General features: G+C 36.8%; 2 protein-coding genes across 2 annotated transcripts; both read right to left on the bottom strand.

The window, feature by feature from the left end:
- Positions 1–13,174: 13,174 nt before the first annotated feature.
- hmx4 (H6 family homeobox 4) lies at positions 13,175–15,314 on the bottom strand. The gene is made up of 2 exons (XM_022686537.2): positions 14,963–15,314; positions 13,175–14,810 (listed from the first exon to the last, which is right to left on the bottom strand). The coding sequence occupies exons 1-2, from the start codon at positions 15,141–15,143 to the stop codon at positions 14,320–14,322; spliced, it is 672 nt and encodes a 223-aa protein (XP_022542258.2). The 5' UTR covers positions 15,144–15,314; the 3' UTR covers positions 13,175–14,319.
- A 1,824-nt stretch (positions 15,315–17,138) lies between these two features.
- hmx1 (H6 family homeobox 1) lies at positions 17,139–22,654 on the bottom strand. The gene is made up of 2 exons (XM_007235975.4): positions 22,000–22,654; positions 17,139–19,332 (listed from the first exon to the last, which is right to left on the bottom strand). The coding sequence occupies exons 1-2, from the start codon at positions 22,247–22,249 to the stop codon at positions 18,818–18,820; spliced, it is 765 nt and encodes a 254-aa protein (XP_007236037.1). The 5' UTR covers positions 22,250–22,654; the 3' UTR covers positions 17,139–18,817.
- Between the last annotated feature and the right edge of the window lie 368 nt (positions 22,655–23,022).

Here is a 23,022-nt window from a genome sequence, read left to right as displayed (position 1 = left end):
ACTAATTACATTGTCTAATGACAGCAGGGACCAAGTTGTAAAAATTCAGACATATTGACTAGAAATTCTAACATTTCCATAAAACAGTTAAGCTAAGACTTTAGAGGATGCCACATCTGGTTTGACAGTCATATATCAGTGTTTTATGGTGAATCCCATCTAGGTGTTCCCCACTTGTAGCATGTTATTATTGATAGCAATGTCCCAGGTTAGCATTGTTAGCAATACCAGTATTTTGCACATACAAATACCATGGAATCAAGAATAGAAGTTGGTTAGTATTGTGTTTACAACTGATTCAATGTTACACAAACAGACAGAATGGTAATACACTGTGCAATAGTGCTGATATTACTGCTGTTGGTGTGAAGTGCAGCCACATTGTATTCTAAAATCAAAGTTGGTAAAGCTCACCCAACTTTTCAAGTAGGTATTCTGAGTTGGGGGCATTGCAGCTGAGTTGAAATCTCTGACATCTGAGTTCAAATCAAATGCAATATAAGCTCTGGAACAAGATTATGGTTAAGTTTTTTTTATTTTTTTTTTTACATTCAGTTCAGTTAGTTTTGCAATTTCAAATCGCAAATACCTACGTCCCAATGTTGGCAGGTAATTTTTCCCAATAAAAAAATGAACTAATTAATTTGTTTCAACTAAACTGATAATATTACAGAATTGCTACCAGTAGAACAAACTTCAAGCAAGGAACACGAGACTACCTCCACTTGCCCAAATGACCATGATTATCATATAACTTCATGTGCTCGTACTGCTCATTTTTATTTATTTTCTTTCTTTACTTTGTCTTCCTGTATTCTTTAATGGGTGCCAAAAGCTTTCCTCAGCTTCCTGCAATTAGTGCAAAAATCTGAACCATTTGGGGGAAAAAAAAGTATTTTTACATTATAAACCAACTGTATCATTGTTTGGTTTGTTTCGGACCGAGTCCACTTTATTTGGTTGGACCAAATATTGGTATTTGGTCTGGGCAATGGTCTGAGAGAGCTTCCACCCCGTTGGGTGTTTTTTATACCTGCACTTTATAGTGAGGTTTAATCTGACTGTGATTTGGTTTCACCACTAGTGTGATTTATTTTGGGGGGGCTGTTTTAAATACAGAAATCAAACTCTTTTGTATTCAGAAACAATCACAATAAGACCCTTGAGAGGATTGTGAAAGCAAACCAAGAGGAAAATGCAAAAGGAAAGTTTGTGAACTCGTAAACTGATTTGGACCAAAGTAAACCAACTATAAGTGTAAAAATATACCCCTCTCTCTCTCTCTCTTTCTCTTTTAAAAACTTGCGCACATATGTGCACACTTTGCCCCCTTTGCCATGTCCCGTTTCTAAAGATTCCTTGTTGTCCCTTAACCCCCATTCAATTTCCTTAAGCACAATGCACCGCCCCGACCACAGAAGTGGACTAAATTAGTGGATCAATAGGCTATCTGAAACTCTTTAGGGGGTATTGAAAAGCCCTGTTCACTTCTCCAGTTGCTCGTGCTAACGAATAGGATGTTGTTTACGTTGTAATGTGCTGTGTCATGGAGTTCTAGTTACAAATGTCCCCACGGACCACTGGCCACTTCAGGGACGTGCGAGAGGTCGCACGCACAGTCATCTGGTGACATGGCCTCATTTCATTATGCTTTTCATTCCGTCTGTTACGTCCACTGAGTGCATCACCTGTTTTGTCAGTTGGCTGCAGCAGTAGGAAGCAGTTATTTAGAGTGTAGCAGAATTTTTTATGGGATATTTTAGCTTTAATATCATCCAGAATGTATTTTGCAGTGTATAACATAAAACTTTGGTGTGGATTACATTTTGATCTGAATGGTATCGGCTTGATGTGATTCATTTAGAAACTTTATCAATAAAAATGACAAGTTTTTAACAAGTTTGGTCCCAATTTAATGCCATAATTCACTTTTTTTCTACAGAACCTAGTAAATATTATTGGTTTTACTCATTTACTGCTGAGTTCTGAAAGTAGATTACATTGATTAATTTTTTTAATGCTGAATTATAGATTAAAACTTTAAATTAACTCTCACTCTATTACATGCCTTTCCTCTCTCTGTCTTTCTCTCTCATTGATGTGACTTTTGAAATTCAGTAAGTACTTCAATTACTACATTATGTGTTTAAAAAATGTGTTTAATAATATACAATTAAAAAACTTATTTAAATACAATTAAAATCCCATTGTGACATTTTTCATAGATTTTTTTAAAAAGATGAATTATTTAAATGTTTTAGTGTTAAAAAGAAAAAATGTGTTTAATTGCGATTTTATTAGTTTAAATTAATCGACAGCCTTAGTTATGATTTTCTTCAACTCTATTTGTATTCACTCACTGGTGATAAATGTAAATGATGCCCCCCATTGTTTCCTATTGCTGGACACACACATGTCCCCTCACTTCCCCCAAAACACTGACATCTGTCTTTCTCTCTCATTGATGATGTGACTTTTGAAATTCAATTAGTGCTTCATTTACTACATTCTGTGTTTAAAGTTAATAATATACAATTCAACAATCATATTTAAATGCAATTAAAATCCCATTGTGACATTTTTAAATAGAAATTATGAAGAAGAAATGTGTTTAACTGCCATTCTATTAGTTCTATTTTTAATCAATCGACAGCCCAAATTATGATTTTCTTCAACTCTATTTGTATTCACTCACTGGTGATAAATGTAAATGATGCCCCCCATTGTTTCCTATAGCTGGACACACACATGTCCCCTCACTTCCCCCAAAACACTGACATCTGGGTCTCCCTTCTACTCTCATTAGTGTTCTTGCCCTGAGGCCAAAGTCGCGTCCTAACCACTTTAGACTCACACACACATATGTGTGCGCACACACACACACACACACACACACACACACACACACACACACACACACACACACAAACACACACAGCTTCTTTTGAGAAGATATTGAAATATTGACCATTTGCTGTAGGCAAACAAAGAGGAGCATCTACTGACCTTAAGTAAAAGCTTCATATCTTTCTGTATCAAAAGTATTTTCCCATAAATTTAACTGTTTTTCAGTGTGTAAAAAAAATATTTTTCTAACCTATTCAAAGTGAATACAGTCTGAAGTAGCTAATTATTATCTAGTTTTTCTAACCCAACATTAGATTTTAACTCTATTTAGAGCTATTTGAAGAAACATTAATTAACTGGCTCTTAGGCTAACATAATCCCTGACATCCTCACAAGCACACAAAAGCATCTGCTTCTCTGGAACTTCATACAGTAACAAAGCTGTATCTCTGGGTAAAGATGTTCTGGTTTTGCCTACACACTAGTGTAAGTATGAATGTTTGGTACCTGCAACCAAAAGCCTTATTCAGACCTGATTCAATTATTATATAAAGTTCCTTGGGTTACTTTCACAGGGGATGCTCTGTGAGAAGTTATTCCTGTCCAGATCGACAGTTGTTCGTGTTTTATTCTTATTTTACAGTCGGGCTGCACAATACTGAAAACATTTTACATTGTAAATGTTTTTTCGACAATATATATATATATATATATATATATATATATATATATATATATATATATATATATATATATATATATATATATATTGTGATATTAAACAATCCAGGGCCCATGACATCACCAACCCCACCCCACCCTTGCACTGTCTCGTATCCGGACCGATCAGAGACCTTTAAAAAGGTTAAAAAGAGCGTTTTTCTGGGATTAAAATCGTGAATTCAGCTGTAACTGGAAATATCTGCCCAAAACTGTGCTGGACTGAGGTGCACAGCTTTCAACACATGCGTTTACAAGCACGTGCCCAACCATGTGGATGGAGGCAATGCAGTTACCTCATGTTTACTCCTGCCCCCAGTTCTATCTAAACTTTTATTCTGTCAAGTTTTCTGAATGTTCTTAGAACATTTGTATTTAAACCTTGTGGTAAGGTTATAACACTTTTTTTTATTTTTTAGCTTTAGAAATGTTACCTTTAATGTTTCCGTAATGTTAGTATTTATCTAGCTGGGAACTTTATGTGAGAAACATTCTAATAAGGTTGTGATGCAAACCATTATTATAACATTACATTACATTCTTAGAACATTGTTGGAACATTATTTCTGTAAAGTTACATACTAACCTTCCTGGAACTTTTCAAAAGTTGCTCAACTTATATGGTTCTATAACAATTTCTGTTTCTGCTGGAAACATACACAAAGAGGCTGACACTTTAGGAGGCTTTTACCTAAGATAAGACATTTAAATCCTTTTTTTCCTGTATTATCTTATTAGTACTGTCTTTGTTTGTGTGTCTCTATATACAGCTCTGGAAAAATGATAAGAAACCACTTAAAATGAAAACCTTTAAAATATAATCAAGAGGAAGATGGATGATCACAATCCATTAAACCAAGTTGAACTGCTTGAATTGTTGCACCAGGAGTAAAGGCATAAAGTTTTCCAAAAGCAGTGTGTAAGACTGGTGGAGGAGAACATGCCAAGATGCATGAAAACTGTGGTTAAAAACCAACCAGGGTTATTCCATCAAATGTTGATTTCTGAACTCTAAAAACTTTATGAATATGAACTTGTTTTCTTTGCATTATTTGTTTTTTGTTATTTCAGTCATTTGTCATTTTCTGCAAATAAATGCTCTAAATGAAAATATTTTTATTTGGAATTTGGGAGAAAAGTTGTTTGTAGTTTATAGAAACTTTCGTCAGTATTTATCAGCATATTGTCTCTCTTAAGTAGCTGTGCAGAAACAGTGAAGACTTTATTGTGGTGTAATTGACACTGAAGAGGATCAGTCAATAAAGGCAGTTCATCTGTGTGTCTCTCAGCTCTCTTAAGCTGCTGGCTCGGCCTCTGTCTGGTTGCCAATAACAACAACCTCTGTCAGAGGACTGAGAAAGGTCAAGAGGTCAAACTAATGGGAGGACCCCAGCTACAGAGGCCCCATTTAATCATGCAGAACAACACACACACACACACACACACACACACACAGAGTAGTCTCACATTTACACAGACAGATACAGAATCAGAAACTGTTTAAGACTATATCAAATTATTAGTCTACACACCTCCACCTGTCTTAAACACACACTTATACACACTCACACTCACACACAGAAACACACACTTTTCTCAGAATGTGTGTGGATGTGTGTGGTATGCAGAACTGGGGCTCAGTGAGCAGGAGCTGGTGATGAGCTCTGACAAGGCGTGGGGTGGAGAACAGGTTGTTCAGCCTGACACACACACACACACACACACACACACATGTAAATAGCAGAGTAGATGTACTGTATGAGTCATTTAGCTCCAAAATGTCCCACACTTTTTAAATGGGACACATAAAACAGTGTTATATTAAAATATTAAAAACTCAAAATGTAAAAGTACATACAATAAATATTTCTGGAATCAGTAAGACTGTTCTATGTTCTATGTACTCAATTCTTCAAATCAAAACGTTGATGTCACAAAGCAGCTTTACAGAAATGTGGTAGCAACACCGAGAACCAGACAAAACATAAAATATAGAAACCCCAGTGATCAACACAGGCAAGGAAGAACTCCCTCAGAACTGGATGAAAAATCTGTGGGAGGAACCATTTCTCATATAAACCTTAGACAGAACCAAGGCTCAAACAGCTCTAGAAAAAATAAAGGGACCACTTCAGTTTCTGAATCAGTTTATCTGATTTTGGTATTTATAGTTATATGTTTGAGTAAAATGAACATTGTTGTTTTATTCTATAAACTACAGACAACATTCTCTCAATTTTCAAATAAAAATATTGTCATTTAGAGCATTTATTTGCAGAAAATGAGAAATGGCGGAAATACCAAAAAAGATGCAGAGCTTTCAGATCTCAAATAATGCAAAGAAAACAAGTTCATATTCATAAAGTTTTAAGAGTTCAGAAATCAATATTTGGTGGAATAACCCTGCTTTTAAAGCACAGTTCATTCATCTTGGCATGTTCTCCTCCACCAGTTTTACACACTGCTTTTGGATAACTTTATGTCACTCCTGGTGCAACAGTTCAAGCAGTTCAGTTTGGTTTGATGGCTTGTGATCATCCATCTTCCTCTTGATTATATTCCAGAGGTTTTCAATTTGTTAAAATCAAAGGAATTGAGTAGTCTGATTTTTTTTTTCCAAAGTTGTACGTAAGTGGGAACCCATGCTCCTCTCCAGATTAGACTGCATATATTACTGTATATATTCAGGTGAATATGCAACATTATAAGTATGGCTTATCATATCTGACTACAGCAGATCTGAATGTAACAGCTTAAATAGATTTAAAAAAAGAGAGGGCCAGATGGTAACATAGACACGGAGGCATCCAAAAACTGTGCCATCCACCCACTCCACCGTCTATAAACTTAAGTGGGTTGTTGTGGACAACAGCACCAGCATCCCAGTTTTCCGCTATTCCCTATGTCTATGAACCCCTGGATCTGCAGCCTTATCTAAGGGGAAACATTAATTACCAAAAGCTAAATTAAACTAGTAAGATTTTAGTCTAGACCGAAAATAGGAAATCTCTTCTGCCTGCTGAGCTCTTTTGAATTTTGGTAACCAATAGGAAACAAGCACCTTGTAATTTGAGTAATTGTGACTGTTCATAATAGATTGCGAGATAAGGTCTCGCAAATACTTAAGAGCGAGTCCATATAGGGCTTTATACGTTAACAGAAGAATTTTATAGTTTATGGAGAATTTGTTTTAGTTTTAGAATCTAGTTTTAGTAAGGACCCTGGCTGCAGCATTTCGAACTAGCTGAAGTTTATTTAAGTTACTGCAGGAAGATCCTGACAGTAGCACATTACAATAATCTAGCCCTGAGGTAATTTATTTTTATTTTATTTTATTTTTTTTTTATTTATTCAAGAGGGACAGTGCACATCAATCAACATTTCAGTTTCGACATCAATGTAAATGTGCCAGAGTTAGCTAATAAGCTAATTTTCATCTGTAGTCCCTGGGCAGGTTGTTGGAGAGAAAAAGAAAAGAAAAGAAGAACAGTGTCAGCAGCTCAATGAAAATTACAAAACCTCATACCTAAACCTATCCTGGCAATGTTACGGAGGTGTAGAAAAGCTGTTCTAGTAACATTAGATATGTGTTTATCGAATCCTGGATCTAAATCTATGATTATACCAAGATTTTTAGTTGCTGAACCAGGTGTGACGGAAAATATTTAATATTTAAATCTGATCATTTATTTCTATCAGCTTTTGGGGGCCTAATATGATATCTCCATATCTCATATATGATAAATTCCATATCTCAGCTTTGTGTAGTTGGAAGCTGTATCATTCTTGGCACAAACCAATATTTAGGATGCAAACAAATCATTGTTACACCTGTTTCAGAGTTTCAGAGTAAATAAACACGTTGTGCCTAGTAAACAAGTGTTTTCATGTTAAATGTCACATTTAAAAAATGTATTGTATTTCGATTTTTAATTTATTTTATTAAATGTGAATCTGGCAGTTTTAGTTTATTGCATGGTTTAAACATTTGATGATAAAGGAACCAATAAAAATGTGCCATGCTTTTACATCACTGTGTTTATTAAAACATACACAGTCCACAGATCTCCTCATATGAGTGTAGTCTTTTATTTATAGTTCTCATCATATCAGCAGCTGGTTTGGTGAGTCAGAGCTTAATGCTGGTAAATCAGGTGAGCTGCTGATGAAATTGAGCACATCCACTGGAAGGCTGTCTGGGGGCATAGAGGAAACATTGAGGGAAACTTAGCTTTGTACTTGTACAGCCTAGCTCATGACATCTCAACTACTTTCTTTAGAATCATAAATTCTTTTTTTTTAGTTTACATTGATCTCTCTGTATACAGTCTCTGTATATAATGTATACATTAAACCCATTAAACCCTGCTTGATTTAGTGTGCAAGTCTATGAGTGGTGTGTAATTGTGACTAATTGCTTAGACACGCCTCTTCCTGGATCAGCTGTCAATCATGCAGACAGCATGTCTGCCTCCGAGGCTCGGGGGTATTATGGGCTGCCGTCGCCAGGGCGTTTGCGAGCAGAGCTCTTGGAAACTTGAGAGTCTCCAGTGGCTGGCAGGAGGCCACTGTAGGAGATGCTATCTCCAGCATCCAAACACCCTGACACACTTACGAACGCACGCGCACACACACACACAGACACACACACACAGACACACACACACACACTCATACATGCACTTACAGTTACACAGGCACTTTTGACTGATGAGAAAATTACATTTTAATCTAAATACATAACACAAGTTTGGCTGAGCTTTCCCACCCAATTTATAATAGGGTCATTTAGAGCTAATATTTTCCACAGTGTAAACAGTTTTCACATTATTATTTTTTTTTATTAGATTTTAGTTTGCTGCCTTCTTGCTTTTCATGATGCAGAAATTCGATGTCGTAAATATAACGTAATGCTGACTCTTATATCTGACATTTGTGTGTGTTTAAAGATCCCGGCTGGAAAATGGATGTTCATAAGCTGTAATTGAAAGCATACTCCCAATAATGGGCATGAATTTATCAGTATTGGAGAGTGCTGAGTGAGTCTGAGTTTGGGAAGGATCACAGGAGGAACAGAGGAGAAACCGGGGAGGGCGAAGGGCAGCAAAGCGTGACTTATGAAACCCAAAACTGTCATTTATTCCATAACCAACAGCGCCATCAATCAATACAGCAGTATAGGGACATGCGTTACGCGCCTTCAGTCACTGATACTCATGCGGCAGTACATATGGCATGTTTGCATTGTGGCCTCTTTGATCAGGCTCTGCTTCTAATGGCTTTTTCTCCCCCTTTCTGTCGGCCGAGCTGCAGCCGGGCCGGAGTGCTGGCCTGGAACAGGGCGGGGGGTCATTTGAACCTTGCGGTTTTGGAGCAAAGTGCAGGACGACAGAAGGTGTTCTCTCTGTTTTCAAACGTCGCTCTTTCACAGAGACAGGAAGTCTGGTGTCCCCCCGACACGCACACACACCACACCGCACCATTAGCAGATCGCATGCATTAATGGGATGTAGTGCAGAGATAGATGGGAGGCTGGAGGAAATCCAATATGGAGGCACAGCGACAAGTCCACCACCTCAGCACCAATCAAAACCTCTGTCTCGCACTGTCCAAACTGGAGGAAACCCAATCCGGGAGGTGTGCCGACATCACAACTCTCCTTCGGCTCTTTCAGTAAAGGCTGGAGGGGTTTAGTTACCGTGAATGCCCATGAAAATGTGCCAGTGTGATCAAAGAATAGTAGAATACGTACATTACAGTGTTTACTCCACATTTAACTTTGAGTTGTTTCCTTTACTACTTTTATACTATTTTATTATTTAACATTTTACATAGGTAAATAAATGATACTACTAACTATTGCATATTTTATTGTAATAAGCTCTAATTGCTATTTATTAACTTATGACTTGTTCACCTTTACAAAAAACCTACTACCCCTCCCTATATTATACTCTTCTATATTTTATCATCCTTATATATTGTCTCATGTATTACCCATCCCAATATTTCACACTGTTACATTTCTTCTGTTGAATCTAGTGAATTTAGTGTAGGTATCTATTTATATTTTAGTGATTATTGCTGCATGCCTACTATCCCACATTTTAGTGCTATTTGACAATTATTGCTGTAGATTTGTATTATTTGAATTTTATATTTTATTGTTTGGTGTGATCTGGCCGTCATCGCAGAATTTCTATTACTTTTATTACTATTAAGTATTATTAAAACTTATTGAACTTTTAACTTTAACATTTAAATGTCAGTATCTTCATTTTCAGTCTAATATTAATATACATTGAATGTATATTTATTAAAAAGTTAATCAGACAGTTTGGGAAACCTTTGTAAAATGTGCTTTTTCCTAAATGTAGACCTTTATTAATTAACAAATCTTTGTACACATGCTTTTCTTTTTTATTTATTAAAGAAAAAAAAAATCTTTTTTAATATTTATTTTTTAATTCTTTGCAAAATGTACCATATTTGTAAAAACACACACATGTAAAATGTATCATAAATTGCATTATTTGTGTATTACTTTTTCAACATGTAAGTGTACTTATGTGTGCGGTAAAGTGTGCAGAAGTGTGTCTCTGCTGAGAAAGTTGTATGTATGTATTCACACTATAATCAAGAATATCAAAAACAGATGTTAATTGAGGGGTGCCCAAACTTTTCCATGCAACATTATGCAACATTAAGTTTCAATAGTAGTGTTTGTTTGAACTGAAACTAAAACTATATTTATGTTAATTGTATAAAAAAAAGCTAAACACACCTGATGGTCTGGATAAACTTTTGTATATAACTGTATACGAAAGCACTTTAACGTAGCATTAAAAATAAAATGTAATACATCCACAGGTGAGCTTTATATATACATTACACAGGGTTCGTATGGTCCAGGAAAACCTGGAAAAGTCATTGAATTGTAAAAAAGCAGGCTGGGATACGGAAAAGTCATGGAAGTGTGTTTTACAATTTTTTTTTTTTTTTTGATGGAGAAACTATTTTGCTAACAAATACATCAGATCACTTAGTTAAGTAATTTAGCCCTACACAGTGAATCTCAGAATTTGACACATTTTATTGTTGAATTTTATTGTTCTGTGTCAAGATTAATTGTAGGCCTATTATCAGTTTTATTTATAGTTTATGATATTGTTTGTCCATGAGATTTTTTGTATACTTTTTTTTTTTGTTAACTAAATATGTCATCAAACTATAGTAGTATAGGAAAGATACACATTAGTGTCTAATTAATAGAAAAAATGGAAAATTTGCAAAACTTTGTAAACTTTTAAAAAATTCACTTTTTTTTAATTATTATTATTTATTAGCACAGGGGTGCGAGAGCCCAGTTAAGTCATCCAACAAATAATAAGCATTTTAAAGCCGTAAATAAAGCCTAAAAAAACCTCAGAACGAGGAGTTCAAGACGTCTGTGCTTTTAATGATCCTCAGAACAGATTGATTGGATTTTATGGCTCAGCTCTGCGATCGTGATTGGATATAAAACGGGTCACAGCGGGTTACAGAGCAATAACAGCATGTCCGTACAAACAAACCTGGATTACCCACCTATAGTCTCCTTATTCTCTACTGGACCTGCTTTCACCCACAGCTCTAAGTCTGCGTAAATAGAATAAAGCAGAACAGCCAGTGCTGCTTTGAACACTTTGTAATAAGTCAGAATTAAGCTGATTAAAACAGTACAACAGAGCTAACAAACTCAACCAACTTTACAGCCTCTTAGTGACTGACTACAGCAGTCATGCAGTCTTACAGCTGTGTTACAGTCACTGGGCATCATCTCTTCTAGCTAAACTAATTCTGATTTTAATAATAAACTTAAGTAAAGCAGAGAAAAATAAAAATAAAGTAAAGTTTTGACTGATATTCCTTTACAGTAGTAGGTAAATTTAATTATTGAAGCTTTGTTTGAAATAGAGAGATCTGCAGTAGGTGGGACAATGGACAAGACACCCCATTGGTCCGTTTGTGGCCCGTCAGCGTCCCCAGCATGGCTACTACGTGCCACAGTAAGAGTTCATGTAGGTCACAGGACAGTGCAGAACAGTACAATACAAATGAGCTTAAGGGGCCCAAGATACCTCCAGTTCTTTCTACAAAAAAAAAAAAAAGTGAATAAGGGCATTAAAATATATTATTTACATGTATAATTGAGTTATATATTGACTTATATACTTAAAATGGGTTCTTCAGTCGCTCTTTGGCAAAGACGCACATTATATTTAGAACTAGAGAAACCAAAACAACTGTATAAATGATTAAATGGGAAAAGGAAATAATAAATGGAATAAAGTTCTTCATACAAATGTTTAAAAATATATACTACCGCAAAGGGTTCAGAGTATATACGTTTATATGTTTTTTAATTGTAAAGGTTTTACAGTTTAAATATACTGTAAATAGAGTATAAAGTATCTAAACTAATTATATATCTTTTTTAACATATATATAGTTATATGTTTTTATTCTTAATTAAACACAGCACCTTTATCTATATTTTGTATTTAACAAATCATACATAATTTGACCATGCTAACACATTTTAAATCTTAAACCACTCTGAAATCAACTTAAGAGTGTAGCTTTATTTATTTATTTATTTTTTAATTATTTATTTGTTCTTGGCTGTTCATATTTGGCACTATGTATAGGCTCTTAACGTGGCCTGGTCTGTTAACAGTGAGTACATAAATGGACTATTATTAAATGGTCATCAAATAGAAATCACTGTATAGTTATTTAGTTAGTTAAATCCAAGCTAATGAATAATTTCAGATTCAGAGTATGTCTAAAATACATTAAAAATACAGTTTGTAAAGATATTTTGGCTAATATCTAAGAACAGATCATGCACCTTGTAATGAACGTCAAAGACAAATGTTGTATATCATGCATAGTAAAATATTGGAAATGTGCTTAAAAATCATATTAACATTATTAAAATATTTTATATCACTTTATATACTAATATAGAGTTCTAAATGTCCAACAGGCATTTAACTGACTCACTACAAAAAAAAGAAACACTACTCCTGTAGTGAGTGAGTGAATCTGAATCTGACTCATTTAACTCGTGTAGCTCTGCTGATTTCTTGGCCTGCTGTCTTTTCTGAGGTGCTCTCAGTCCCTCATGAGATCTCTAGCCTACTTTCCCAGCCTTACCAGGATTTGTCACAGGAATGCACATTGTTTTCAGGTGAATGTTTAGAAGGCCTTTCTATCAGTCAACCCCAGCTCTGCTAAGCACACTCACGAGTTCAATCAACATGATTCAGACCTGTTTAGGATTAAGGAGATTCACATTACACTGTTAAAAATAAAAAAAGTGCTTCAAAAAGATCCTTCAAGCCACTTTTGGTTTGGAACTGTGTTTATAATAGAGGTTCATGATATTATCTACATATGTAAAATGCTCTGTGCACTCATACATCTCCCTTACAAACATAGAACCAATTCCTTGTGTTTTATGGCTCAAATAATCCTTTGAAATACCATTTTTTAAATGTAGCCAAAAAATATTTCTCAAAAACAGTCCAGAAATACAGGAGACAACAGGAGTGCTTTGGAGTCAAGTGTAAAATAGGACATTTTAATAACACTTAGTTAAAAGGTGTGAAGAGGCCTATAACGGGTAGCTACTTCTCTGGTAAGAAACGCTGATGATAAAACATAAAAACATGCTGTGAACAAAAAAATAGAGTAAGAGTTACATTCATTTAAATAGGTTTTAATTGAGCTCAGTGGGGGAGTAGGCCTGTATGAGGCTGTAGAAAAGCATGCAAACGATCAATCTTTGGCAAAATTGTAGGATGAGATCAGGTACTGTGGGACAGAAGGTCATACGAGACCTTTTTATTAGTTGTGAAAAAAATAAAGGTGCTTTTTTTTGTAAGATTTTATAGGCCATAATAGAATGACAAAAAAAATCACAATAAAATATGAGAGAACTGTAAGAGTTGTGAGAGATTGCTTAGAGAACCTTTAGTAGCACCTTCTTTATTATTAGAGGACAGTGTGTTTAGTAGTAATATGAGACACTCAGGGACAGGCCCTGAATGGATTTTTAAATTTCCTACTTATTTCATTATTGAATTTATTCAATCTACTTGGACATAACACTGTTAATAAAAAAAAAACATTATAATAAAAAAAACAGCTTACAGGTCCCATATCACCTGATGTCCCAAAATACACGAATCCATCCTAATAATAATAATAATAATAATAATAATAATAATAATAATAATAATAATAATAATAATAATAATATTGTAAACGTTCATGTCAGGTTATTATTTTTCTGTCACGTGAGGAAGCCAACACGACTGGCAGTGTGCATAAATTATTAAATTATGGCTGCTGCTCAATCTGATGCTGCTGCACACGAAAAAGTACCGTTAGAGAGTATAAAACATGGTCAGTTCGGTTATATCAAAATAGGTACAGTTTATAATAAATAACATCAACTTTTGCATAGAAATTGAAGCGCGTTCCTCGCCGCGGATATGTCCCGATCTCACCGTTCCCATTGCACATCAGAAAAAAATAAGAATAGAAGAAGAGAAAATATGAGTTTATAGTTAATAAAGGAGACCGGGATAAAGTGGGGTGGGGTATATAGTCCGTTTTGGTGGTCCCAAGTGCACGGAAAGCGGTGAGTTTTTCTTTCTTTTGTTTTTAAGTTTAGTTTTTTTGCTGTGGCAGTGAGGAAAGTCACATGTCCCCTTCGAAAAAACCGAAGTATTTGGTGCCGTTTGAGAGGCATAAATAGGGCGCGCTGCCTCCGGGGTAAACCACCGGCAACGGCATCGGTAACAAACACCGCCCCAGCAGACTGTTCTCTTTATACATGCCGGGGAAGGGCACCGCCTTCCCGCCGTCGCCGAAGTCCCCGTTGGGTCCGTCCATCTCGGTGGACAACTGCCGTTTCAACTTATTCCTCCGGTTCTGAAACCAGATTTTCACCTGAGTCTCGGTGAGCTGTAGCGAGCTGGCCAGGCACGCTCTCTCCGCGCTGCTCAGGTAGCGCTTCATGTCGAAGGTGGACTCCAGCTGGAAGATCTGGCGCTTGGAGAAGATAGTGCGGGTCTTCTTCTTGGCGGCGGGTTTGCTCTTCTTGGCGCCTCCACCGTCCTGAAGAGATTCGTCCGCATCCTTCTGAGAGTCTTCCGCTGGAGCATCCTCACCTGTGAGGTGAACTCGCTCTGGAAAGTGCATGGACACAGTTAATAAATATATTGGATAACCTGGAACAGGTGTTAAACGAAGTGATTTCTATCATTTCTATAATTTATAAACTTTATTGATATTCTCTGTAAAAAAAAAAAAATAATAATAATAAAAATAGTAGAATTACCGTGTCCGGCCTCGTGCAGTCGGTTCTCGGGCAGAGGGAACTCCTCCTCCCGGCGCACCGCCGCGAGCGGCGCCTTCGACGCGCCACCGTCAGCCGCCCTGCCGCTCGACTTTAGGTTGAGGATGTTATCGATGGTGAACTTCAACGACGCGGGTCGACATTGCGGATCCTCCTTGCTCATATTCTCCGGTAACACAACGTAAACACGGTGCTGTCGTTGTTTGAGAGTTCTCAGCTCCGTGCGTCTCCGTGTTCCCGTGCTAACCCTGGCGACTTCAGCCTCCTCCGAGCACCATCGCTCCGCTACGAGTAGTGCGCCCGAGTCTACAGCGGCCGATACTCCACCGACACGCTTCCCTGGCGCACCATTGGTCCGCAGAATTACACAGAGCGACTCGACAGCCAATCACAAAAGAGGGCGGGAACTGGGAATGGTTCTGTTTGGATTCACTTGATGGAACCGATTCTTTCGAAACGACCGTTTAAATGAATCGAACTTTGCAACCGACGCATTCGTTCCCATTTTTTCCTTTTTATTTATTTTGCTGCATATTATATATTTTATCTGTGGAAACGTGGAATTACGTGAATTTTTTAATACGTTTAATAAAAATGAGGTAAAACTTATTTAAAAGTAAAATAAAAAAAACAACAACAATAACGAAGTAGCCTATTAGAAATCGCCTCAAAAAATAAATAAATAAATAAAAACTCGATTCAAGTGATGATTCAAAGAACCGATTCGAAAGAAAGAACCATTTATTCCTCGCATCTGGTTGGCTGCGGTTGTTTTTAATAAATTACCTTATAGAGGTGAAGTGACAGTGAAACACAGACGGACTGTGTTTCAGTGCTGGACTATTCCCATTATGATATGGTAATTGCTTGGCATATTCTGGATAATGATCAGGATAATAGTCACAGAGTTGTTTTTATATAGAGAATTAAAATAGATTCATGGAACTTTTCCACCTTAAAAGAACTTGTTGATCTCATTGATCCCAACCGTTCTGAAACTGTGGATTGCAGTTAAACGTATTTTGGTTTGGCAATACCGGCAACTAATGTTATTACTGGCTGTTTTTTCCGCGTTAAGTATATTTAAACAAATAGCTATGTAGGTAAATCAGTCTGTTAGCCAAATTCACGACAAAGGCTAAAAATCGGCAAATAAGCTGCCATTCTGCAGGATTATTATTATTATTATTATTATTATTATTATTATTATTATTATTATTATTATTATTGTTGTTGTTGTTGTATCCTAAAATAAACAAGTTAAAATATCTTACATAAAAAAAGATACAATATATTAAACCCAGCGTCTATTTAATACTCAGGTTTGCATACGCAGGTTTGGCTACATTTCTATTAATTTATTTATTACACAATGTTTTCTTTTATAGAACAAACAATGTTAAAACTATTGTGGAAAATATACAATAATTTATTTTGTATGACTCTTGTTTATTCTACTTTATTCTTAGTTATGCTGTAAAATGAAGGTCATATGCATTTTAGTTATATTGACTTCCATTGAAAGTTTTATTTTTCCTTCTCCTGTAAAGTTACTGTTTTGGAAATCTTATATGATGCAAAGGAATGATGCACATGGCAAGAATAAGTTCTAAAAATATATGAATTTGTTTTATATGGAGTTTTTAGGATTTTGCTTCCTTTGGAATATACCTCTTTATGTACAACTGGCCCCAGTAAACCATTGCTTTACTGCAGTTTAAGGAAGAAAACAGAAGTCTGACATCAACAGCCATAATTTTGTGATTCATTTATTAACTATTTAAATTCATTGAGTGAAAAAAGTGTCAAACATTTTAATTGTGTATCTGAATAAAAATATATTTTACACAAAACAAGTGCAGCCCTCAAATATACACTCAGGCCTATAGAAGGGCCTCCATCTCCCATGCATGTAAGACTAGCTATTGGAAAATAACACTGATATGAAACACAAACAGAGATATATTTCTGTCCTGCTGTAGAATCATCTTTGTAAGTGACTTCTTTGGATGCAGCAAAACATGATTGTAGTTTTTCCTGCGGCCATGTGGATTATTGCACGGTAGAAAATCAGTATGACATTCCATGATATTTCACTGGATTCGGGTGTTCTGGGCCATCAGGTCATAGGCACTCTAGGAAATAAACATTTGTTTCAGACTGGATTCTTTCATATGGTGTGAAAATAAAAAGCTAATGATGTGAACAGACCGTTATTTATAACAGTTACTGAAAGAAAGAAAGATATGTCCATCATACTGGCGTATAACAGTGTATAGCACAGTGTGTTGGGTACAGAAGGACAATGTGTGAGGTATAATGGGACAGTGTCTTTGGTAATACATAATATATAAATAATATGTGATAATATATAGGTTCACACATGATGGATGAATTATAAAACCTTTATGTTTTTTAATTTCTTACAAACTACTGTAAATTAATATATTGCTGAACAGACTTACATATATAAACCCACTCACCCATTTTCCTGTATATACACTCTACTATTTTACAAAACAAACTCATCCATGTTAGCAAACATACTGTCCCATAATCCCATTCACACACTCTAATATATTATGAAACATACTCGCCCATTTTAGCAAACAAACTTGCCTATATTCCCATATACACACTCTACTATATTACTAAACACACTCATCCGTTACCAAACACACTGTCCCATAATCCCATTCACGCACACTACTATACACTCACCCATGTTACCAAACACGCTTGTCCATATTCCCATATACACACTCTACTATATTACTAAACACACTCATCCGTTACCAAACACACTGTCCCATAATCCCATTCACACAATCTACTATACACTCACCCATGTTACCAAACACACTTGTCCATATTCCCATATACATATATCTACTATATTACCAAACACACTACACACTCTACTATATTACCAAACACACTCGCCTATATTCGCTTTTACACACTCTTCTATATTACTGAACACACTCGCCCATATACCCATAAACACGCTCTACTATATTTATAAACACACACACTCCTATATTAACTAACACACTGTCCAATATTACCAAACACGCATTCCCATACACACTCTACTTTATAACTAAACACACCCTCCTATGCTATCAAACACACTGTCTGATATTCCCAAACGACTCTCTAGTATCATACATACACACTCCCATAAAAACCTACACACTGTTCAATACTATACCAAACACACTCGCCCATGTTATCAAACGCACTGTTCCATATTATCAAACACACATGTCACCCCACACTTTGTCCTGCACACTTTACACATTTACACACCCATAATACTGAATAATAATAATACTGAAACAGTTTGTACTATATTTCTGATGGCCCATTTCACCTGAATGTTCTCTTGTATAGTAGTATAATGACAATATTGTATGCTGTGTTTGGTAGTGTGACATAAAAGCACTGTTTATTCAGTTACCTACTAAACATACTTTAATACTTGAGTTGCAGTTAGGGCTGGATGTAAATTGATATCATAATATATTTTTTAATTTGGTTGATACAATATACTTCTGAAATGGATAGCTTATATATAAAAAGACTTTTGAAAAACAAATTGGCCAGATCGTGTAATGCAAATTATATCATGATTATTGAAACATTTGATATTGATATATATTTTGATATTGAATTATTGTCCAGCCCTATTGCCAATAATACACACCACACGTTCCTGTATTACCCAATAGTCACATATGTCTATATGTCTCATATTTCCCAACATACTTCACTAATGGCCCATCACCCCTGAATGCATCAGTCCTGTGTGAGTTCCCCCCCGTTTAGTTCAGTTCACACCAGTCCGGTCATCTGTGCCCTCAGAACGTTCATAGAATGCGCGAGGGACGTGAGCGGGAAGCTCACAGCGTCCGCGAGCCCGGTTACCGGCGCCGGATAGCTCTCGCGATACAACACGGGCACGCGCACAACTCGTTGAGGCGCGTGCGAGGCGGCAGCGGCCGCGGCGGCTGCGGCCTCCAGGTCCGCGTGCAGCTGCCGCTTCCACTTGTTCCTGCGGTTCTGGAACCAGATCTTAACCTGGGTCTCGGTGAGGCGGAGCGAGGCGGCGAGGCCCGCGCGCTCTGAGCTGCTCAGGTAGCGCTTGGCGTCGAACGTGGACTCGAGCTGGAACACCTGACTGCGCGAGAACACCGTGCGCGTTTTCTTCCGCCGCGCCAGGCTCGCTTCCCCCGCCTCGGGCTCCGCATCCTCGCGACTCCGCCCGGCCTCCGGGAGCACCGGAGAGTCACAGTCGCTGGACACCGAGTCGGAGTGCTCATCCGAGCTTCGCGTGCCTTCTCTCGGGCCTGAAGGAGAAACACATAGTGTTAAACATCTTAAATTCAAACTGGTATGTCCTGAAGGTCACACTGAAAACCACACTCAACTACATTCACCAAACAAGCCTGTCACGATAATTGTCTTCAATTTATCGTACAGTATATGGAAATGAGCTCAATCATTTTTGCTGACCTCCGTATTGGCCATCACGTTTTTCTTAGGGGCCTAGAAAAACGAACCGGTGTGGCGACTTTATTTTTTATGATTAATTTATATAGGATATTTAAAAAAAAAAACTTTATTTTAATGCCTAAACTATAATTATTTACTGATTATTATTTATTACTCATTATTATTGCCTTTTGATCTTACTGCACAATGTTGCCCTGCAGCAAATAAAATCCTGTCTTAGGAGGATACTTATTTTTAAAGAATTAATTACAAAAAAACTATACTCATTTCCCTGTTAACAAATTTATGGGACAGTGTAATAATAAAACCATGCCATAATGGGTTAAAATCTAAAAGTTAATTGCTCTTTAAAAGTAATGTGTAAATGCATTATGATCCTCTATTATTAGTTTATCAGTGATAATTAAATTGCCTTAAAGTGACAATTATATTGTTTTTCACAAGTATTGTATCATGAAAAAAAATATTTATTGCTCACTATGCAAACAAATAAACAATAAAAAAACAAAACAGGTTTTCCTACAATCTATATTTTCCTTTCCTTGTGCTCTTTAACTCTTTAAAACTTTTCATGTAGACCCACACCGCATTACTATAAAAATGAAATCACTTAATACTATAGTCATTATGTGGCACTCTACAAGGTCTGACAAACTAAATATCTGTACAGTAATTGTTGTTTTAGGTTTAATAATGTAAATGAGTCATTAATCGAGGGTTTTAAAACATCTGACTGCTTTTGTAGTCCTAATTTTAACCCTACTGTATGACAGTATTAGGATAAAGTCAGTGTGTTGGATACATCTGGGTTGTTTATTTAATGGGAGTTGACTATATACCAGACTATAGCTGCAGATCCATTATGGGAAAGTTATTCCATTCTCTGTGGGACATTGTGTTGTAACAGTTGTTGGTCATAAGATATCTTAATATGCTGACCAGCCTTACATCTTGCATTGCAACTTTACAGGAGAATAAAACAACTTTATAAACTTAAAAATTTGGGGAATTTCTTTTGGCTTATTCATCAAGGTTTTTTTTGTTTAATTTAGAAATAATCCATTAGCCAGCAACTAACATGACTTTTAATAATTGTTAAAATGCCCCTTGTTACTTGATGGACCAAAGTACATGATATGTTCAACCAGCCTCTAAACTAAATGAATAAAAAATAATAATAATTATAATAGTTAACTCGAACAGTAACGGCTTATTTGTTTTCATGTCAATTACAGAACAATATCAAAACAATTATATTGATCTTAGGCCGCAGCCTGAATGCATTTACACCAATCCAGTTTTGGACTGCTTATTATTATATATTTTTATTTAAACCTAATATGGCCCTTCCTGAAGCATTTCAGCTAACAGAGAACTGTTGCACCAGCCACCACACCATTATCACTCAATTTATGATAACACCATTTCACCACGCCAGCTTAAAAGATCACTGCTGCCCACAAATAGTTGGTCACAGGGTGATAATGGCAGATCACTTCATCGCGTCACGCTAGGATTTCCCAGTCCCTTTGGAGACCCCCAGCACATGCAGTACACTGTAGCAGCAAGCAAAGCTAACGTCACTGTCTCTGTAGCTTAAGGCCGTAAACAGAGCTGCTGACCGTGCACGGTTTACAGTACAAAATTCCATGTACAAATATTTTAAATGTATTAAAAAAGCAAAACAAACGGTAAACACATAATGGGTGACTAAAATACTTGGTGTTTTTTTTAACCAAGATTTAACCAAGATTAATTTAAAGTGTGTGTGTAGACACTGGGAACTCCTCAACTCAACAACTTTTTTTCTTGCTTAACAAGGAGACTTTACAGTGTAAAGAACATAGATAACGCTAGCTTATATATAGGGTTATCAGTTACACAGTTTGGCTGTCTCGTGCGACGCACTGTAGACAATATTGTTAAATGTTTGCATTCCCTGCGTTATTAGACAGTATATTAAATATTTTGAGATATTGGCATGGCCAAGACCTTTTCAAGAAATTCGGTTTCGAAGACAAATAAGTCATATACAAAGATCCAATACTGACCATATTTATTTATTTAATATATTTATTCCACATAATTTTCGAGCATTTCTATTGGCGCATTACTCATTAAATATTGAAACGTGTGCAAAAATAATATAGAAATAATCCTTAACAATCTAATGACTTTATCCACGTTCTTTCTTTTACTCGTATTCATTTAGAATGTACTGAGCGTTACTTTTATTTTAAGACAAGATGAGACATATCAAATGGCTTAGGCCCAGAAAAAAAGCTAAAATCGCGGTTTTATGTAAATTGCTCTAAATAAATGTATTATATTATTTTATAATGTCTGTTTGTAGTAGTCCAATTCTGTCTGAGATCGTCCTAAATTGTCACCAATTAAAAATAAACACCTCAGATCAGAAACCACCACAGTGTTTACATAGTCATTTGAAAAAAACAAATGCGCTGGACTCGTTTTACCGAGGAAGAGAGGATAAAACTCACTGTCAGATCGCTGCAGAGCACCGAGGCTCGCGGGCTGCCAGCACGAGGATGAGCCGGAGCTCGTATTCGCCTCTCCGCGTGGATGTACCGATGTCCAGCTGCCCCGTAGAACCGTCCCTCTCAATCCCCGCTCGGTATCGATGTCCCGGCTATGCGGCTCGTCGCGACCGGAGCCCAGAAGATTTTCAATGAAGAACGAGGAACTTCTCGGGGGCGTCGGGGTCCGACTCTCTGGAATTTTCTCGTGCATCTTTTTTTTTTTTTTGCTCTCAAATCCAGCTCTTTTGTAATTCCCACTAACGAGGTCGCACGCAGGTTGTGCGTGTTTATCTCACACGAAAAGCAACGCGGCCGGGATCGTCCGCACAACATGCATGGCTTTTCGACGAGGATCGAGCGCTGCTACTGCACGAGGAAAACCGACGTCGAGTCAAGATCCTAACCCCTAAACGGGTGTAGGGTATTACTGCTATTGGACGGTGTTTAGACTGATCGAGCAAGGGGGTATTAGTGGCCGTGAATTACCCCCCTCTCGGTGTGTGTGTTTGATAGTGCCTCGGGGTCGGAGGAAACCCTGGCAGTGAACGATTTATTTGGGTCAATTAGGGAGCGAATCAAAATTAAGTGGAGCGGTGTTTTGTTTTTCCACCTGTTTTCGTGCAAGCCACGCCCACTGGCACTAGGATTCGGCAGGTAGATTGCGAGTGGCAACTGCCACCCAATTACACTGTAGGTCTGGCTAAGGTCCTATCCAATCATAGCACAGGGAGGCGTGTATTTACGGAATATTGGCGGAGAGCAAAACCAAAACAGAGCCAGCCCGACGTTTATCTTTCTTTTTTTTTGTACTGGAAGCGCGTGAGTGAACGGGCTCTCGCGGAACAAGACACTCGAACCCTATTGGCTTACGGAGTTTCCACGTGAACAGAACGTCGGTGAATGGGACATTGGGACGTTTTATCGGTCTAAATGAATCATTTCGAATGAATCGTGATATTTGATTCACATGGATTCTACTGATCA

The sequence above is a fragment of the Astyanax mexicanus genome, chromosome 7 (assembly GCF_023375975.1).
Source record: "Astyanax mexicanus isolate ESR-SI-001 chromosome 7, AstMex3_surface, whole genome shotgun sequence".
Lineage (NCBI taxonomy): Eukaryota > Metazoa > Chordata > Actinopteri > Characiformes > Acestrorhamphidae > Astyanax > Astyanax mexicanus.
Note: the sequence above shows the minus strand (reverse complement) of the source record. Positions and strands in the feature narration are given on the sequence as shown.

What these genes read in the sequence shown, in the direction of transcription:
- hmx4 (XM_022686537.2), bottom strand. Translation starts at nt 15,143, where the DNA reads ATGAGCAAGGAGGATCCGCAATGTCGACCCGCGTCGTTGAAGTTCACC. An exon ending in ACTGCACGAGGCCGGACACG is followed by an intron (nt 14,811 to 14,962) that starts GTAATTCTACTA and finishes TGCACTTTCCAG; the next exon opens with AGCGAGTTCACCTCACAGGT.
- hmx1 (XM_007235975.4), bottom strand. Translation starts at nt 22,249, where the DNA reads ATGCACGAGAAAATTCCAGAGAGTCGGACCCCGACGCCCCCGAGAAGT. An exon ending in TGCTCTGCAGCGATCTGACA is followed by an intron (nt 19,333 to 21,999) that starts GTGAGTTTTATC and finishes TTTCTCCTTCAG; the next exon opens with GCCCGAGAGAAGGCACGCGA.